This window comes from Cygnus atratus, chromosome 2 (genome assembly GCF_013377495.2).
Source record: "Cygnus atratus isolate AKBS03 ecotype Queensland, Australia chromosome 2, CAtr_DNAZoo_HiC_assembly, whole genome shotgun sequence".
Classification (NCBI taxonomy): Eukaryota; Metazoa; Chordata; class Aves; order Anseriformes; family Anatidae; genus Cygnus; species Cygnus atratus.
The window spans coordinates 62,280,022-62,296,977 of NC_066363.1; the positions used below are offsets into that span (position 1 = coordinate 62,280,022).

At 40.3% G+C, this 16,956-nt stretch overlaps 1 protein-coding gene across 1 annotated transcript; it reads right to left on the reverse strand.

Moving 5' to 3' along the window:
- Positions 1 to 3,338: 3,338 nt before the first annotated feature.
- Positions 3,339 to 11,042, reverse strand: RP9 (RP9 pre-mRNA splicing factor). The gene is made up of 6 exons (XM_035552357.2): positions 10,807 to 11,042; positions 9,002 to 9,032; positions 8,057 to 8,186; positions 7,642 to 7,733; positions 6,144 to 6,205; positions 3,339 to 5,025 (listed from the first exon to the last, which is right to left on the reverse strand). Exons 1-6 carry the CDS (start codon positions 10,992 to 10,994, stop codon positions 4,797 to 4,799), a joined length of 732 nt encoding a protein of 243 aa, XP_035408250.1. The 5' UTR covers positions 10,995 to 11,042; the 3' UTR covers positions 3,339 to 4,796.
- Between the last annotated feature and the right edge of the window lie 5,914 nt (positions 11,043 to 16,956).

Genomic DNA, 16,956 nt, shown 5'->3' on the forward strand with positions numbered 1-16,956 from the left:
TTTCTTCAGGCAAGGAGCTTTTTAATACTACTCCTGCTCTGAAAAATGTAGGACTTCTCTTAGATACCTAACAGAGGAATCTACAGCTCTTGGAGGGGATACATTATTCTGGTGGGAGGAGTGAGGAATAGTCTCCAAGTGAAAGCCTAAGTGACAACATAGGAGTAATCCTCAGCTGTAGCTGAGACCTTTTAGGTAAGGGCTAACACTTTTCCCTGAACTTGAGCCCACCTTTGGGGTTGAATACTAAGTTACTTCTGCTGACAGATTTAACTCTATTCTTTTTGCCTGGTAGTGGAATACTCATTACCTGACAGGTAGAAGGCACACTTCTTTTTTCTTTTTTTCGGAGTGGCTAATATTCCAGAAGCACTCCAAAAAATTATGCTAATCCATCCTTTCACAAGTCTTGCAGCAGTCAGCGTGCTTTCTACCTAGATATAAGCAGCAATTTAGGGCTGGGTGATGCTAGATCCCAGAAAGATGTGAGGGAATAGCAGTAGGGAGAGTTTAGACTGCTTTAGTCTGAAAGTGCTATTAGTTTTTCTGAAGCTTGGTGTGCTCTACTCTGCCAGTACTAGTACTGGGGCCTTAAAACTGTATCTTCTGCTTGACCTTTTATTCAGTCAGTAGACAGTGGACTGCATCTGAAGTCAACTGGCTTATGACTATTTAATATTCCAGTGGGTAAGATGGCCATGATTTAGAAAGGTTGCAAACTATGAACTGTACTTTAAAAGGCTGTCAATTAAATTAAAGTCCAGGCTCTTCTAGTTCAGCCAAGTAACTATCCTGTGATGTGAGATTTCACTTTTGGTTATAGTTGCACATACGTGTCAGTTTTTTTCTTCTTCCCTATGAAGGTAGATTGCCCAGTGATGAGTAACTGCAGTGCTGGCAGTATTGTATTGCCTTTAAAGTTTTCAAATGTCTTCGACAATATCTACTGTAATATCTACTGTAGGAACATCTGAAGAATCTATTTACTTCTTGGCAAAGCAGTGAAAAACAGTAGGGGCCTCTGAAACTGCCAAACTGAGTGTTTTGTTGGACAGACTGACTGTGACTCAGAATTTCTGAATCATTATTTGTAGCTAACTACAACTTCTGTTGCAAAGTGGGTGGAGTGTAATGCTCAAATGGTGCCCATGGTTATGTTGGCTTATCAGATTTTAATTCTGTATTTTACTTTTAGATTTGGTAGCATGTGTGGCATAAAGCATTCCTTCTTAGTGTCCTGTCTTCTGCCTTATGTTTAAGAAGATTAATTATAGGTCTTTCTATTAAAACAATGTAAGACTGGCAGGAGCTAATGGCAAAAATAGTCATTGCATGCTAACCATAAGCATACCAAGGAAAAACAAATTACTGTTTTTAAAAAACAGACAAAACAAACACAAGTCCTCAGATTCCCTGAGTGACTCACTGTCATTGGCCATCTCAGTGGAGACTAAAACCGAAGTCATTTTGTGGCCAAAAAAATGTATATTCTTGAAGTTCTTTCTGAAATGAAGAATTTGGAGTATTAAGATAATCAGACCTAGATGCTGGAAATCATCAGTGGCAACTGTATTGCCAGCAAGGTATGTTGTAGCTGCACTTCACCTTTGTTTAGATTCATGGGTTTACAGTTATGCTACTGTTACCACTGAAATTTCAATATAAACTTCAAATAGAAATATATTTCTACAAAGAAAGCAGTCACCAGGAACTTTCGCTCTTTGAACAAATAGTTGAATGGTTAAGATTTAATACACAAGTCTAATCAGTCTTTCAAGAGTATAGTTTTCTATTCTGCTTTCTGGGAATACTTCTCCGTAGAATCATTTTCCATTAATAAAAATGGGTGTTGGAATTCCTCTAGTCTACATATTTCTTAAAGACCTGGAGTCTCTTACATGCTAGCTTTGGCACAGCTTAAAATGTTAAGTGGTTAAATGAATCATGTTTCTCAGTATTCTCATATGGGTTGCTAGTCACTACTATTAGAAACCTTACAGTATTGAGACTGTGCTAACTTTTTAACTTTGAAATTGCCTCTACTTTTATGAGTTTGAGTAGAGACCTACTAAAATTCTTATGTATGGGATATTCCAGATCTTCAAAACTAAGAATGACGTGGGGGAAAATGAACGGGAATCAGTTGTTCACATATCCTTCAGTATAAGAACTAGGGGCCATGAAATGAAACTAGTAGGGAACAGCTTGAAAGCAAGTGATATTTCTTTGCTAATTAATACTTATCCGCATAACTAATCTGTGGAGGTTTCCTGCTGAAGGAAACAGTTTTAACAAGTGTCTGGATGTAAAAGAAACTAGGCTACTAAATAAAATATCGTCTGTGATTGAAAGTACCCATGCTACAAGCAATAGAGGCTTTTTTTTTTTATGAAATAAATACCAGTCCTATTTGCCCTGCTCTGTTGCTTAAGCATCCACTATTGACCACGAGTGGAGGAAGATACTAGGTTAAACAGATGTTCAGTCTGCAGAACACTGATTTGGTATCTCAAACCTTTAAATTGCACTTAACACATGTTAAAGAAGGGTTGTCTTGAATTATTTTTCTTGATTGTTCAAATAGTAAGTCCTTGTAGGTAAAATCCCATTGAACAGACCAAGTTGAGGGACCCATTCCCAAGCAGTGGGATGACAGGCTAAAAGGAAGCTGAATTAGTTTAATGAAACTAGGTTTTAGAAGAATCTTAGACGACAAAAGCTAATGTAACTGAAGAGACTTTCAGGTTATGTCCACTCTACTCAAACTTGAGTGAGGATTCTCTAGAACGCATCAGAGTAAGCCTTTACATGGTGCAGCTTTCAGCATCTGTCCAGCAATCACCAGTGCAATAAATGTATGGATTCTCTTAGCATCCCATGTAGGTTTGTGCATGCTATTTCAGCTGTTCAGTTTTCTTTCTGGTTAAAGAACCAGGAGCTTTCAATTAATTATCTGTATCAGCATCATCATTAACTAGCAGGAGTCATCAGTAAATCACACTAGAGATGCCTAGTAAATAATAGTAGAGGATAAAAACTCCAAAACATTTGAGCTCTGAAGAAACTAAGTAGTTTCACCAAAAGCTACTGTTCTGATTAATACATTCTTTATAAGGTCACTAGGAGATAGTGATATTTAAGTTGCATACCATTCAACTGCTTTATCAATGAACAGGTTTTTGCCCTTTTGTTGGCTTATTGAAAATGTGGAGTTTCAAATGTGATGAATGAAAGAATCTTTTTTTCTAAATGGGCATTGTCTACCTTGTTTTATTCCAGAGCATAATGACTTTAAAAAAAAAAAAAAACATTTCAACTAAGTGACTTAGACATGTAGAAGGGAAAAAAACACATTTTAATGTATACTTTCCCTGTCTTCCAAAGCACTCGGTGGGAAACAACTTAAAATGCATTTGTGTCTCTGGTTCCTTGATTTCACCATCAATGGCTACTGATGTTAGAGCTTTATTATGCTTTGCTTAATATAATAACAAGCACAGAGACTAAGTGCTGAATGAGATCAAATATGACCTAGTCCTTTCAAAGCAAATCTGTTTTTTTCCTTTTGGAAAGCACCAATAAACCTCTAGGTCCTCAAGTCACAGCTTTGCACTGCTGTACCTTTATCTGTTGATCTTTCAAAATGATTCTTACTCTAATGCAGTGTATTGACATCTCTATCTTTCCAGTTAAGTTTGCCTTGGAGCATTAGTGACCTTGTAGACTGGCCAAGTTTTTTTTTGTTTTGTTTTTAAGCAGAGTACATATCTTTCCCTTCTTCCTGCTTACATGTTCTTTGCTGTTCTGCAACTTATAAGCATGTATTTGAAAACCATACTGAAACCCTTAGACATTTATGTTCTTGTGGGATGATTCATAAAATATTATGTGAAATAATTCTAGTAAATATACAAAATAAGTTGGAATTTACTTCCCCAGACCTTTTTAAAAGGAAAAAAAATCAAATGTATCAAAACAACTGATACTGAAATGTATGTAGAAATATATATTTTCATTTCCAACATGAACCACCCCTTTTTTTAAATAATTAAACTTATCTCTTTATAGTAAAATTGAACATCTAACATCATTACACCTGGCTCCTAATCCTCTGGTTTGGGGAACACTTTAGGTATTATAGAACTGTGCCTATTATTGTTGAAAACACTGAGATTTTGCTACAAAAAAGTCAAGTCTTGTTGATACTGTGATTTTGTCTTAAATTCCCTTGATGAACTCTTTTCCCCTTCAGCAGTGTTCTTTATTTCCCCCAGCTGCCAGTGCTAGGGTAAGTAAAATGAACCTCAGCACACAGCCAGTATGCAGAAAAAAAAAGTATAATGTTGTAAGGACTGTAAGAGAACTGTCAGTGCTGTGCATGGTGCAAACTGCAGTCCCCTTGCACTGAAGCTTTGTATGTAATTAACTGATAGTATGGTAAAACATACTTCAATAGGTAGTCTGCTGAATTCTGCCTTGGTAGTTATGGCTTTCTGTGGGCAGTTACAGAGCAACGCAGAGGCCCAATATGATCCTGCTGGATGGTCCTTAGCACGGGTTTTAGGGTTTAAAGATATGAATGGTTGAGTATAGTTTAATGCATTAAACTATACTCTCTTTCCTGGCTGCAGCACTGCAGAGGAGTAGGAAAGAAGAGCCAGCGTAGGGTGCTATATGTATCCATCTGTATGATCTCAGTTTAATAAAGCCCTTTCTGGTGGTTTCTTCCTCATTCTTTGGATCGTTCCTTGCAGTTCACAAGTAAGGGTCCTTAAGCGTGTAGCAGGTGACTACTGTCAGTCAGCTTCTACCTTCTCATTAGATTTAGATGACTTATGCTTTCTCTTCTTCTTCTTCTTCTTTTCTTTTTTTTTCTTTTCCTTCTTTCTCTTTTTTTTCTTGTGTTTATCTCTACATTCTGAGGAAGCGGAGCTGCTGCTATCTTCATCATCCTCATCACTGTCGTCACTGCTATCGTTATCATCTGAGGTGGAGTCTTCCAAGAGCTGTTTCAGTTGCTGTATCCTGAGTTTAAAAAATGTAAATGAGAATACTTCCTAGCTCTCTAAGTAAATAATTTATTCTAGCTTTTATCTGCTTTCTTCCTAGCTTGAGAAATGGAAGCTTCATGCAAAGGGCCGGGGAACACTTCCTATTCTGCTGAATTACAACTCCCATTACAATTTTCATACTGATAACAACCCTTTTTGAGACAAGCATATGTTTTGTTCTCAAGGACTTCCCATCTCATGGGTTATCACAGACAAGCGTATTGGCCAATTTGTAATTTATGTATGCAAAACAGAGGTAAAAGCAATTGCCAGACCACCAATGGAAGTTCTATCCTTATGCATACACAGGTGCGTGCACATGGGGATTATAATATTATGAAAAGAATTGCCCTGCTGATACAGAGATGATGTCAGTGAAGCTGACTGAGTAGATTCTACTTCAGATTTAGAGGTGTCTTTGACAGGCACTCGTCTTGTGAGTTTTCATGGATCCCTGGCAAATGGAGAGAGACTACTTGCTTATTCTATTGCTTTCAACATCCTTGCCAAGATTTTGCTTTTTTTAAAAAAAAAAAAGCGTGCAAGATACCTGTGCTAGCAGTACTAGTCTACTCGCTACCTACTGTTGGTTCAATAATCTCATTGATGCAGTTCAAATAAGAAAGCATGAAAGAACTCTCCTGATTTATACATTGAATAATGACTTCACATAAGGAACAGTATCAGGTGCCTAGACCTAGCTTTCTAAATCCATCCCTTCATGTCTACTGAAAGCTCTTTGATACAAAAGCACCTCAGTAAAGCCAGTGCAAAAACCGACTTTTTTATTAGACCTAAAACAGAACAATATCCAGGAACCTAAATATTATGGCATCAATGAATGACTCCTCTTTAAATCTTTGTTTTGGAACAGATGTAGAAGTTAATAGAATTAAAGAGGTAGAAAGTACACAGTGATTACTGAGAAAGTAGAAATGCATTAATCTCAGTTAACAGAAAGAAACCGCCATCAAAAACGTTCTGAGTTGGTGAGGGTAACATATTAAAGTTTCAGCTGCAAACTCTAAATTACTATCATGTTATCAAGATTAAAAACAGACTGAAAATGCATTTTACTACAGAGACACGTACCTCATTTCTTTTTCATGACGTTTAGTTTCCCTTATTATATCATACATGGGATCTTCATGTGCCTTTAAAATGGAAAACAAAACCCAGTGTTAGCAGAGCAAATGATAAAATGATAAAACTTTTTTTTTAAGAGAAAACAAAAGCCACTGTGTTATCAAAAGATTAAATATACTTAACGAGCTCTTAATTCACAAGTATACTATCAGACTTTGGTGAACATCATTCATCTGGACTGATTTTTTTATTTTATCTGGTTACATCACTGGAGCGGGCTCTCCTTAGGTATATTAACTCTGTCCCTTTCCAGTCACAGTTAACTAAGAGCTCCCCACGCACATACTACAGCAGGCGGTAGACATAGAAGGAATGTCGAGGTTCAAAATAGTAAGATTTGTGCCCTTGCACATTTTAAAAACCTGGATACAAACACACCGGAATACAGGAACAAGGATAATAAGACAAACGGATAATGAAGTTGGAGCTGTCCTTGCATGCTATGCATTAATATTATTGCTTCTTATATCAGTTATTTTTAAATTGAATAAGCATTGCAGAAAAAGATAGTTGTGAAGGAAGGTAGCAAATAAACTTTGCAGATATTTAAGGCCAGTTCATGCCAAGAAAGAATGCAGCAAAAAGAACAAGGTGATCATTTCTGTTGGAAGATTCAGCACACAAATCAACAGAGAAATGATATCAGATGCTGACCAAAGGTGGGAATTAAAATTTCAGTAGGAGATGGAAGATGTTGGGAATGCACCATGAAGGGCCTGGACATAAACTAAGAGTTTGATGCAACAGTGAAGCCTAAGAAAAAATTAAGAATAGAGGCAATCTGGTCATGGGTATGGGCTAAAAGTCCCTTTTGCAGTAGTTGGACAGAAATGAGTCCAGATTGCATTTTTCAAGGACAGAAAGAAAGACCTAAGATACAAAGTGATGACAGCCTGAAATATAGTTTAACAATGCAGAGCAACAGAAAAAGTTGAAGAGGTCGTGCAGAAAGAATCTGCAAAACTGAGGTGTAGTCTCGTGTAGCAAGAGACCAGAATTGTAGACAGTGACTGGATTACAGACCTAGACAACAGGTTTCGTGATGTGGTTGGTCACAATGAGAGCAGAAGGCTTGAAGCAACTGTAACGTGGGCAGCTCAAGCTTGACTAAGCATTTTTTGTTACGTTGACATTTTATCACAAAAATTTATGCTGTAAAAGTTGATTGAATATAATGGTTGAAAGAGGTTCTTGAAGATTTCCAATTTAAATGTAAATATTAATTATTTTCCACTTGAAGAGCAGATTTTCTGTAAAGTAGCCAAACATCCAACCACATCTGTAGCTTTTTCTTTATTAGGAGATTTTCAGCATCTATATTATACTAGAGACAGAGGGAAAAGTCCTTAATAAAGCATCATCTGACAGGCTTTTCTTCACTTGCAATATTATCCATCATCAACATAAATAATACAAGCAATAATACTACAGTATTTGTACTCACTACTCTAAATTGTTCCAATTTCTGATTGCCTTTAATAAAGAATGGGCATTCTTTATCTCCTGTTCTGTGTCCATAACGCTTACACCTCCAACCTTTAAAAAAAGAAGCAGCAGTGAATTGCACCTGAGCCAGATCAGAGTACAGAAAAAATATATATATATATATTTATGGAAAATATTAAAATATTTTCAATTTTTGGAAAAAATGAGATACAAAAGTGTTATGTTGATACATGTAACTTCCATAAAATAGAAAGCTATCATAGCCTTCAAGATATTGGTAGTTTTTATATCAATATGATGCCAATCTATCTACCTGGATCTCGTAAACTGTCCACCAGACATCCTGCCCTCCCCCAGTGTAAAAAGATGGCTATATGAAGGTCCAATGACATCCGGAATATTTTCAGCCTTACACTGCATAACTTTGACTTCTTTTCCCAAAGGCATCCAAAGCCCTTTTGTTGGGGCATGGGCCAGGAATTCTCGTGCGCTTTCATTGCCGGGTACATCAGGGATGCAGTCTTCTGGTTTTGTTTCATTTTCCTGCGGAACAAGATACAGAAAATAAAATCACTTTTTTTTTCTTTTTTTTTTAATAATTTTGTAAGTATCAATACTCCAAGCATACAGGCCTTCATTTAATAGGGAACCTGTTTTCTCTGTAACACATAAAGGATCCAAAATACCTAATTCTTAAGTCATCTTCTTTCTCCCTTGCCCTTGACTTTTCTGGTTCAGACACTTTCTTGCTATATCACTTCCACTCCTTTCCATTTATTCTAGTAATTTATTTCAATAAATAATAGTAACGAAAAATTATCAGGTAAGCTGATATTTCTTCTTCCTCTCTGTTACAACAAAACATAATGAACAGAAACAGCCTTTACAACACAAAGCAGTATTTTTTAGGTTAAAAGCACTAGCTTATGGCTTAGTTATATAAATTTGGCAATAGCAATGATCATTATGAAAGTATTTTTACACAAGTATTTTGAGCATAAGCAATGGTGAAGAATGCTGAAAAGATGTCACACAAACTGAAAGTCTGCTTCACCATAAATGATTTCCCTGTGTATACACTGTTAAATACTACATTAATTTTGTGCGCTAAGAGTTCACGAAGGAACTGGTATCAACATACGTGATTCTGGGCATTTCACTTTGCACTTAGTAAGTCAAAGAGGTTCGCTTGTAACTGAGGAGCTCTGAACTGTCCTCTGGACTTTACTTACTTCTCTCTGTAATTTATATAGGTAACCTAGACACTTAAGATAAACGACAAACATAAACATAAGCTAAAAGACAGCCTCTGAAAATCCCTTGTAACACTAAAAATGTACTGCAGTATATTTACCAACCTTAATTAGTCCTGGGGGAGGTTTCTCGTAGCTGAAAAGCAATATAAATATTGTTACTCTGTAGCTTAGCATAAACAAATAAATTGACAAAACACAGTATTTCAACAGTATAGAGTTAAAACTTTCACCTCACATTTTCCCTTAAATTTTACATAATCAATAATTGCCAACAGTAGCCAAACATGGATACCTGGATGCAAGCAGGCTGACAAAGTGCTTCCAAACCCACGTTTGCCTATAAAGATATGCATCTCTTGTTAACGTTCTTCAGATTCATATTTTTTGGGGGGAACAGCTATCTTCATCACCCTGCTTTACAAGGAGGTGCAGTACATCCAGTTCAGCTTGAACCACCATAAACACACAATTCTCTCACCTTTCACAGTAGCACCCTGCTCCAAGATCTCACTGATCCAAATTTCTTTACTCCATCACTCCTGAATCACAGACATACCCAGCTGAAAATGTCAAGTCAGACTGTTCCTCACTTCTAGCTTTGCCACCCATATATAATGTAATATAACAACTCTGTCGTCTTCTGAATATTAAACGTAAGGATGTAATGTTACTGACAGAAGTACCACCTGCAGTATTTCGTGTGGTATTTCTGTAGAAGACAAAATTCACTAAAATCCAAATAGCAAGCAGGTGCTCTGTAGAACACAGTAACAGAGAAAGTGCATGTACGTACTTAGGAGTTAAATGCCAAAACAACATGGGATAATCTTTAACAACTTTTTGAGTGCTGTTTAGTTTTAGTTGTCATAAACAAATCTTGACTTTCACTTGGAAGAGAAAAAATTACATTCCAGTCAACCTTCTGATCTTTCTATTACATTAAAACCCTTTTCAATAAAACAGCCTAAGTGCTTCATAGCACTGTGGACTACAGATGGAGTCATTAAGCATCTCTCAAACCGGTTTCTCTTTTTTTTTTTTTTTGAATCCACTCTAGTGGAAACCAGCTGAACAACTTCTGATTCTACGCTACAACTCCCAGACTTCTAGGAATCGCTTGTAAGAAGAGACCCAGTTTTCCTCAACAAACCAGTATAAAGTCATGAAGCAGTTTTGCAAATGTCACTGCAATGCTAGTGCTATAGTAATACTGTAACACATCAGTGGCTTTCGTGACAGGCACAGAGACAATGCAGACACTGGCCACCCTGCCTAAACTAAACTTTTAGGCAAGGCACGGCAGGTAAACAAATGAAACACAGACCTATTTATGCACAAAAAGGGCAACATTTGGGAAAGATATTATGAATATCCCCAGTTAAGATCTACAGACAGACTGCACATTTCTACTCCGTTTTGAGTCCTTGTGACCTGAGTGGATCCATTGCTGGTGGCGATCGAGTCCTCCTGAGCAGTACAGGACATCCCTGACACCTAACACTTGGTAGAAACAAGGCCCTGTGTGTCACCCAGCTAGGGAAGTTAGAGCACGGTGGACCCAACTGCTGTGAAAAAGGTAACTCCTAATGACTTGCTTTTGCCCCTTGACACTTATGAGGGCAGGAGGTTTTCGGGATGAAAGCAGGGAAACACTGGGCTTGTGGGGAGCGGGGGTCAACAGCCCTGGGATTTACCCCAAAAGCCCAGTGCTTCGGCACTGAAGCAGCGCGGGGGCCGGGGAGGCATATTTACAAGCACATTTACAGATATTTTCACAAAGAAACAAAGCACGGCACCCTCCCTTCGCTGAATAACGAGCCCCAAAGCCCCGCCGGGCCGGCTCCCAGCAGAGGCAGCCCGGGCAGGGGAGGGAGCCCTGGGGCGGCCTCCCCTTCCCCGCTCCTTACAAGGACTCCAGGTGCTGGAGCTTCTGGAGCTGCTGCGCCTCCTGCTTCTTCCTTTTCCTCTCATGCCGGCCCTGGCTCCTGCCGCCGCTCGCCGCGGGCTCCTGCGGGCTCCTGCGCCGCGCCTGGCTACCCCTCGCCTCCTCTTCCTCCTCCCCCTCCTCCCGGCCCCTTCTCGCCCTGCGGGACATCGGCACGGCGGCAGCGGAGCTCTGCAAGGCCACGGCGACGCCCCCCTCCGTCCCTCTCTCCCTCCCCGCCCTCCACGCTGCGCGTTTCGGTTTCACTTCCCCTGCCGGCCGCCGACTTCCTCCGGCGGCGGCGGCGAGGTAGGCCCGGGCAGCGCCCTCCGCAGCCACGGCCTCCGCTCGGCTCCCCCCTGCCCGCGGCCCCGCTCGGCAGCCGGGTTGAGGTGGGGCGGCGCAGGATGGTGCCTGCCGCCTGCCCGCCTGCCCTGCGTGCAGCCTTCGCTTAAACACAACGTGTTGTGAGGTGTTGCACCCTCAGAGCACCGTTAGAAGGAAATAAATATAATAAAAAATAATGGCGCTATACTTGTCTTCTACACGCTGAGGGGGAGCGTTGAGGGGACCCAAGGAAAAATGGTGACCAGGGGGAGATGGTGTCCAGGAGAACATGGCGCCCAGTGGGTGTTGGCACACAGCAGAAGATGGCGCCCAGGGGAAGATGGTGCCAGGGGAAGGTGGCACCCAGTGGGAGATGGTGCCCCTGGGGAGATGGTGCCCAGGGGGATATGGTGCCCAACGGGAGATGGCACCAGAGGAAGATGGTGTCCTGGAGAAGTTGGCGCCCAGGGGAATATGGCAGCAGCCCAGCAAAGGGGCCTAATGGGGAGGTACATGTTGAGCTCAGGCCAGGCCTGGCAGCAAGGGGGCACCTTCCCTGTGCTGTGCCAGAGTCTCAGGGGTGGGTGAGGGCAGCGATGGGGATGTGGGGCAGCAGGTGGCAAATGGCAGGGCCTACAAGGAGGGCCAGCGTTGTGTGAGGCCCTGCACACCCATCATGGCAGAGGCCCAAATAACGTGCAAGGAGGGAGGGGAAGGTCAAGGCCATCTCCGCTAATCTTGCGACATCCAGATTGCAATGCATTTTTCTTTTCCTTTTGTTTTTCAAGAGTGGGTTGGTGCCAAGGGAGGTACATGTTGGTCACAGGGAAGGCCATGGGCCCAGGGGGGCTTGTTTGTGGCAGGCACTGATACAGAGAGCTCACCCTGTTGCAAAGCTACTGACATGTTTTCTGCAGCCTGAGCTGCCTGACGAGCAAAGGGCAAGTGCCTTCTCTTCCGTGTATGAGCACCACCAGAGAGCTGCATCTGTCCCCAAGTTTTTGATTAATTCTGTCACAGTATTTTGCATAGTTTAAGTTCTTATTTTAAGGTTTAAATAAAATATTCTAGCTTTTGCATGTCATACCAGTGATATGTAATAAAGATTTTTATTTCATGCACCATTTTTTTTAGGCTTACTGGCAATGGAAAGAATGCAGCAAGCATTCTACCAAAAACGACACTCAGCAGCAAAGCAACATAAACTTGCAGATCTACTTCTCAAAAAACAAAAACAACAACAACAACAACAAAACACAACAAAAACTTCCAACATGTCTGTCTGAGATGTTATGAGATGGCATGTAGGTTGTGAGAAAACCTTTTTTTATTCATCCCATGTTTGCTGCCTGTGTGTTTTGCTTAGTTGTTGGTCTTTCATGAGTTTTACTAGTAACCTTTCTTATCATAGAATGGTTTGGGTTGGAAGGGAACTTGCCCATGAGGATGTTATGGGAAACAGTGTCAAAAGCCTTGTTGAAGTCAAGGTAGACCACATCCATCGCTCTCCCCTCATCTACCAGCTAGTCATCCCATCATAGAAGGACATCAGATTGGTTAAGCATGATTTCCCCTTGGTGAATCCATGCTGACTACTCCCGATCACCTTCTTATCCTCCACATGCTTGGAGATGACCTCCAGGATGAGCTGCTCCATCACCTTTCCAGGGGTGGAGGTGAGGCTGACTAGCCTGTAGTTGCCTGGATCCTTCTTCTTGCCCTTTTTGAAGTCTGGTGTGACATTGGCTTTCTTCCAGTCCTCAGGCACCTCTCCTGTTCTCCATGACCCTTCCAGAAAGATGGAGAGTGGCCTATCAATAATATTGGCCAGCTCCCTCAGCACCCGTGGGTGCTTTCCATTGGGGCCCATGGATTTGTGGATGTCAAGTTTGCTTAAAATGATCTCTGACTTGATCCTCCTTGACTAAGGGAAAGTCCTCCTTTCTCTGGCTTTTGTCTCCAGGGTCTGAAATTCCTGAGGGCTGGTCTTAGCGGTAAAGACTGAAGCAAAAAATGCATTCAGCACCTCTGCCTTCTTCATATCCTTTGTCACCAGGGCACCTGCCCCATTCAGCAGTGGGCCGACATTTTCCCTAGTCTTCTTTTTTTCTACTGATATATTTGAAGAAACCCTTCTTGTTGTCCTTGACATTCCTTTGTCATGTCAAATCCCCTGACATGTCAAATCGCAGTCAGTCCCTTACATGGTCATGTATCTTCAAGCAACAAGTGAAGAAGGAGAAATATTTCCTGGCACCAAAATTACATTTAAAATGTCTGAAAAAACTTCGATGAGACAGTATCAATTTTTCACTCTATTTAGAGAAGTGGCAATAGTTACTAAAAGTTACGTGGCAATAGTTACTAAAAGTTATGTACCAGCTGGGCTGATGCCTACTAAACAGAGACTTTATTTTGGCAGCAAACTCAAGTGATACAATAGACATGTGTGGGCCCCCTTTCGTACCAATGTTGTTTTGCTAGTTTCAAGTGGCTCTTACTTCATGTTCTCTAACCAACAGAGTAATCAAGCTCTGGAGCAGCTTTCCAGTGCTTTAGGACAGTGACAGAAAAGCAAATTAATTCTATGATGGAGTGTTTCCAGTTTATGAATGGTATTCCAGAGGAGGGATGTGTACAATAGTTAGAGAGAGGAGATATCAGGAAACCATACCAGTCTTATTTTCAAATACCCTTGACTGACCTGGTGTGGCTGATGTAAACAGAGCTCTGCCAATTTGGAGGAGGTAGGGGTGGTTGCAAGCAGATGCAAAAGGACAGACCATGATATATTGTCCTCTTTCTACTGTTAAATTAGCAAGGGCTAGGCTGCGTTCTTTGCTTCCTGGTGGCTTGTACACCCAGGCTCAAATTTCTGAGCAAATCAGGGTATTTCTGTAATACTTTTTACCACAGTAACTTAATGGGGCAGACAAAAGGTAAAATTAGATAGGCACCTAAATCTTCTCAGCCACAGTGATTTAAACTTGTTCTTTCTTTGGTTTGATACAAATAATTTTCTAGTTGATTTCCTCATCTGTCTTAGAAATGAATTTTATCAGAAGTACCCAGCACAAAAGTACCTAGCTGCAAGGTGAGACTTTTTTTTCCACCATTTTAATAGAAGATAATTCAACACCTCACTTGTAGATAACTCCGTAGTTTCTTGTTCCTTCTTTGCTGAGAAAAGCACTAGACTCCTGTGACTGTTGCAAAATAACCCAAGGAGCTAATTGCTATATTATCAGTCCTGAGAGAAGATCAAAACATAATGAATGGTGAAGAAGGAGGGAGTAGAAAAAATGTAATGGTTATTTTCGGTTCTATTTATTCTGGAGCAAAGACCCTCAATACCTGTAAATTGCTTTTTTTTTTTTTTTTTTTTAAAGGATTTATATTAGCTTAGGATCTGGTTCCATGTACTTAGCAGGATGTCTATTTGAAGGTGGATTTTTTTGTTGTTGTTTTGTTTTGTTTTTTGTTTATTTGACTATAGTGCTTCAGACATTTTAAGAAGTTAATTTTGGGGGAAATGTTGTCTTACCATAACAGCTGACTGTCATGGCATTCTAATTCCAGCCTCACCTAAACATCTAACCAGAAACATTTCATTTGCTATTGCAATTTGAACTATCTGAAAGGCCTGTATGTTTCATAATATACACCACAATTTCATTTTCGTTATAAATAACTGAATGTTTCAACTACAAACAACAATACAGGGGCCAAATTAATTTGCATCTATGTCATCCCATAGGCATCAGTGTGCCTATGAGAGTGTAATGCTGGTGGAATGTCAGCCAAACTGTTTTTCTCCATTTTTGGCTGGCTAGAGCTTTGGGCCTGGATCTGTTTCTGATTATGTGTCAGATATTACGCACAGGAGAGGAATCCAGAACCCGTGTTAGACTCCATGGGAAGTTAAGCACCTCATAATGGGATCCAGAACATGCAGCAGCCTGAGCAGAACACAGTCTAAACCCAGAGTGGCTGGCCTGCAGCTGCCTAAAGCTAGCTGATAGGAAACGTTCAGCATAGAGTGTCCCCAGTATCTTGGCTGGTTCTGACCTCAGAACTTCCAATATGGGAAACTGTACTTTTTACTGTAAAATACAAAATTGATGCTATGAGCAAGGGCCAGAGCCCAGTTCCCTCTCGATTAGCATCATTACACTAGGTGTAGTACCACTACACTAGTTGACAATATCATGCTCCTACTTCAGCAGTGAAAAGTGATCCTGCACAGCTGGACCTTTGCTGTGGTGCTCACTACTGCCGTACATCACTACATAAGGGGAGTGAGGGAGCAAATGTCTGAAAGAACATGATGGTCAGAGCTGCATTTTGTACAGGCAGGTGTGATCCTGTCTGTGTTCAGGACTCTGTAAATATCTACAGGGGCAAGCCTTTTGGAAAATTGGGCAGAAAAACATCAAAGTTTTGCATACCAACCAACCACAGGTATGAATTAGGCACTGAGTTGTTTGCTTCTGTAAAGACCAGGTTTCTATGGGTGTTCAAAAATGGGCACTTGCAGGAAAGCTTAATAGATAAGCAAGGAAGGGTCTTTGGAAATTAGGGTTGGACAGCAGCTGAGTGTAGTTATATGAACTGCAGTTTTTAGGTTAAAGTCCCTTTATAAGACTACATCCCATTTTAAACACTGAAGTCTTTTTATTGAATCTATTTCAAAGATAGGTAAGCAGATACTTCGAAGGGGAATGAACGTCTTCCTTTTTGTAAATTCTGTCCTCCAGCCCTCTGGTAGTTGATTGTATGGATGAACTCCCTCCATCCTTCTGTGGAGATACTATCTTAGTGATTACCTGGAGTTGGTAGCAGTAGTATAAAGTTCCATCAGCAATGTAATGCTTACTGTCTCTTCAAGACACCACTTAGTGAAAACAATCTGATCATTCTTCAGTATTTTATTTCACTTAAAACTTTAGGGACATGAAATCACTGGGTAAGTTGCCTTTTTTTTTTTTTTTTTTTGTGAGTTTATGCCCTTTGCTTTCTGGTCTTTACAAGTAAATACAAATAACTGTATATATTCCAAGCCATTTTGTGTTAAGTACCATTGCCATTTTTTCCAAGAGTGAGGCTTTGTTTGATGGGGATATATTTGTGTAGTACAGTATTGATGATACAACATTGTATCTCCAGTTTTATACTGGTGGAAAGCCCCAAATGTGTCATTTCTGAGGCAGAGTTTCATTTAGTCTTCAATGGAGTTTGCCTCAGTAAGGACTAAGCACGTTTGGAAACTGTGTGTGTAGTAGGAACACTCAGATGCTAACGGGACATTATATAATGGGAGTGGGGAAGGGAAATTTTGGCTGACAACCCTTGGACAATCTCCCGTATTCTTACAAAATGTACCGTCATTTGTGGGATTACTGGTGCCCAAGCTGAGTGGGTAGGACTTTGGTTTTGAAAAAAACAGCCAGATGCAAAGAAATCCATAATTCTCTGTTTATCTGTTTCTGACAGATGAGAGGTTAAGTCAAGATTGCTGCAATTTGAACCCGTTATTAGAGGGATGATAATTATTCCAGATTGGATGTTCCTCATGTATTAAATCTATATATACAACTGCTTAGCCCCTAGTGAGTATAGTCTTACTCTCATCAAAATTAGCATGAGTTTTGCTACCGCCTTTAGGAGGGATTGAGGCCAGATTCTTTGCCTGGTATGCCTGGTAAACTTTTCTTTTCTTTCTTTTTCTTTTTTCTTTTTTCTTCAGTTGCAGGAAATTCCTCCTTCTGAGCTTTGGCAATACTCTAAATCAGTGATCGATTTATAA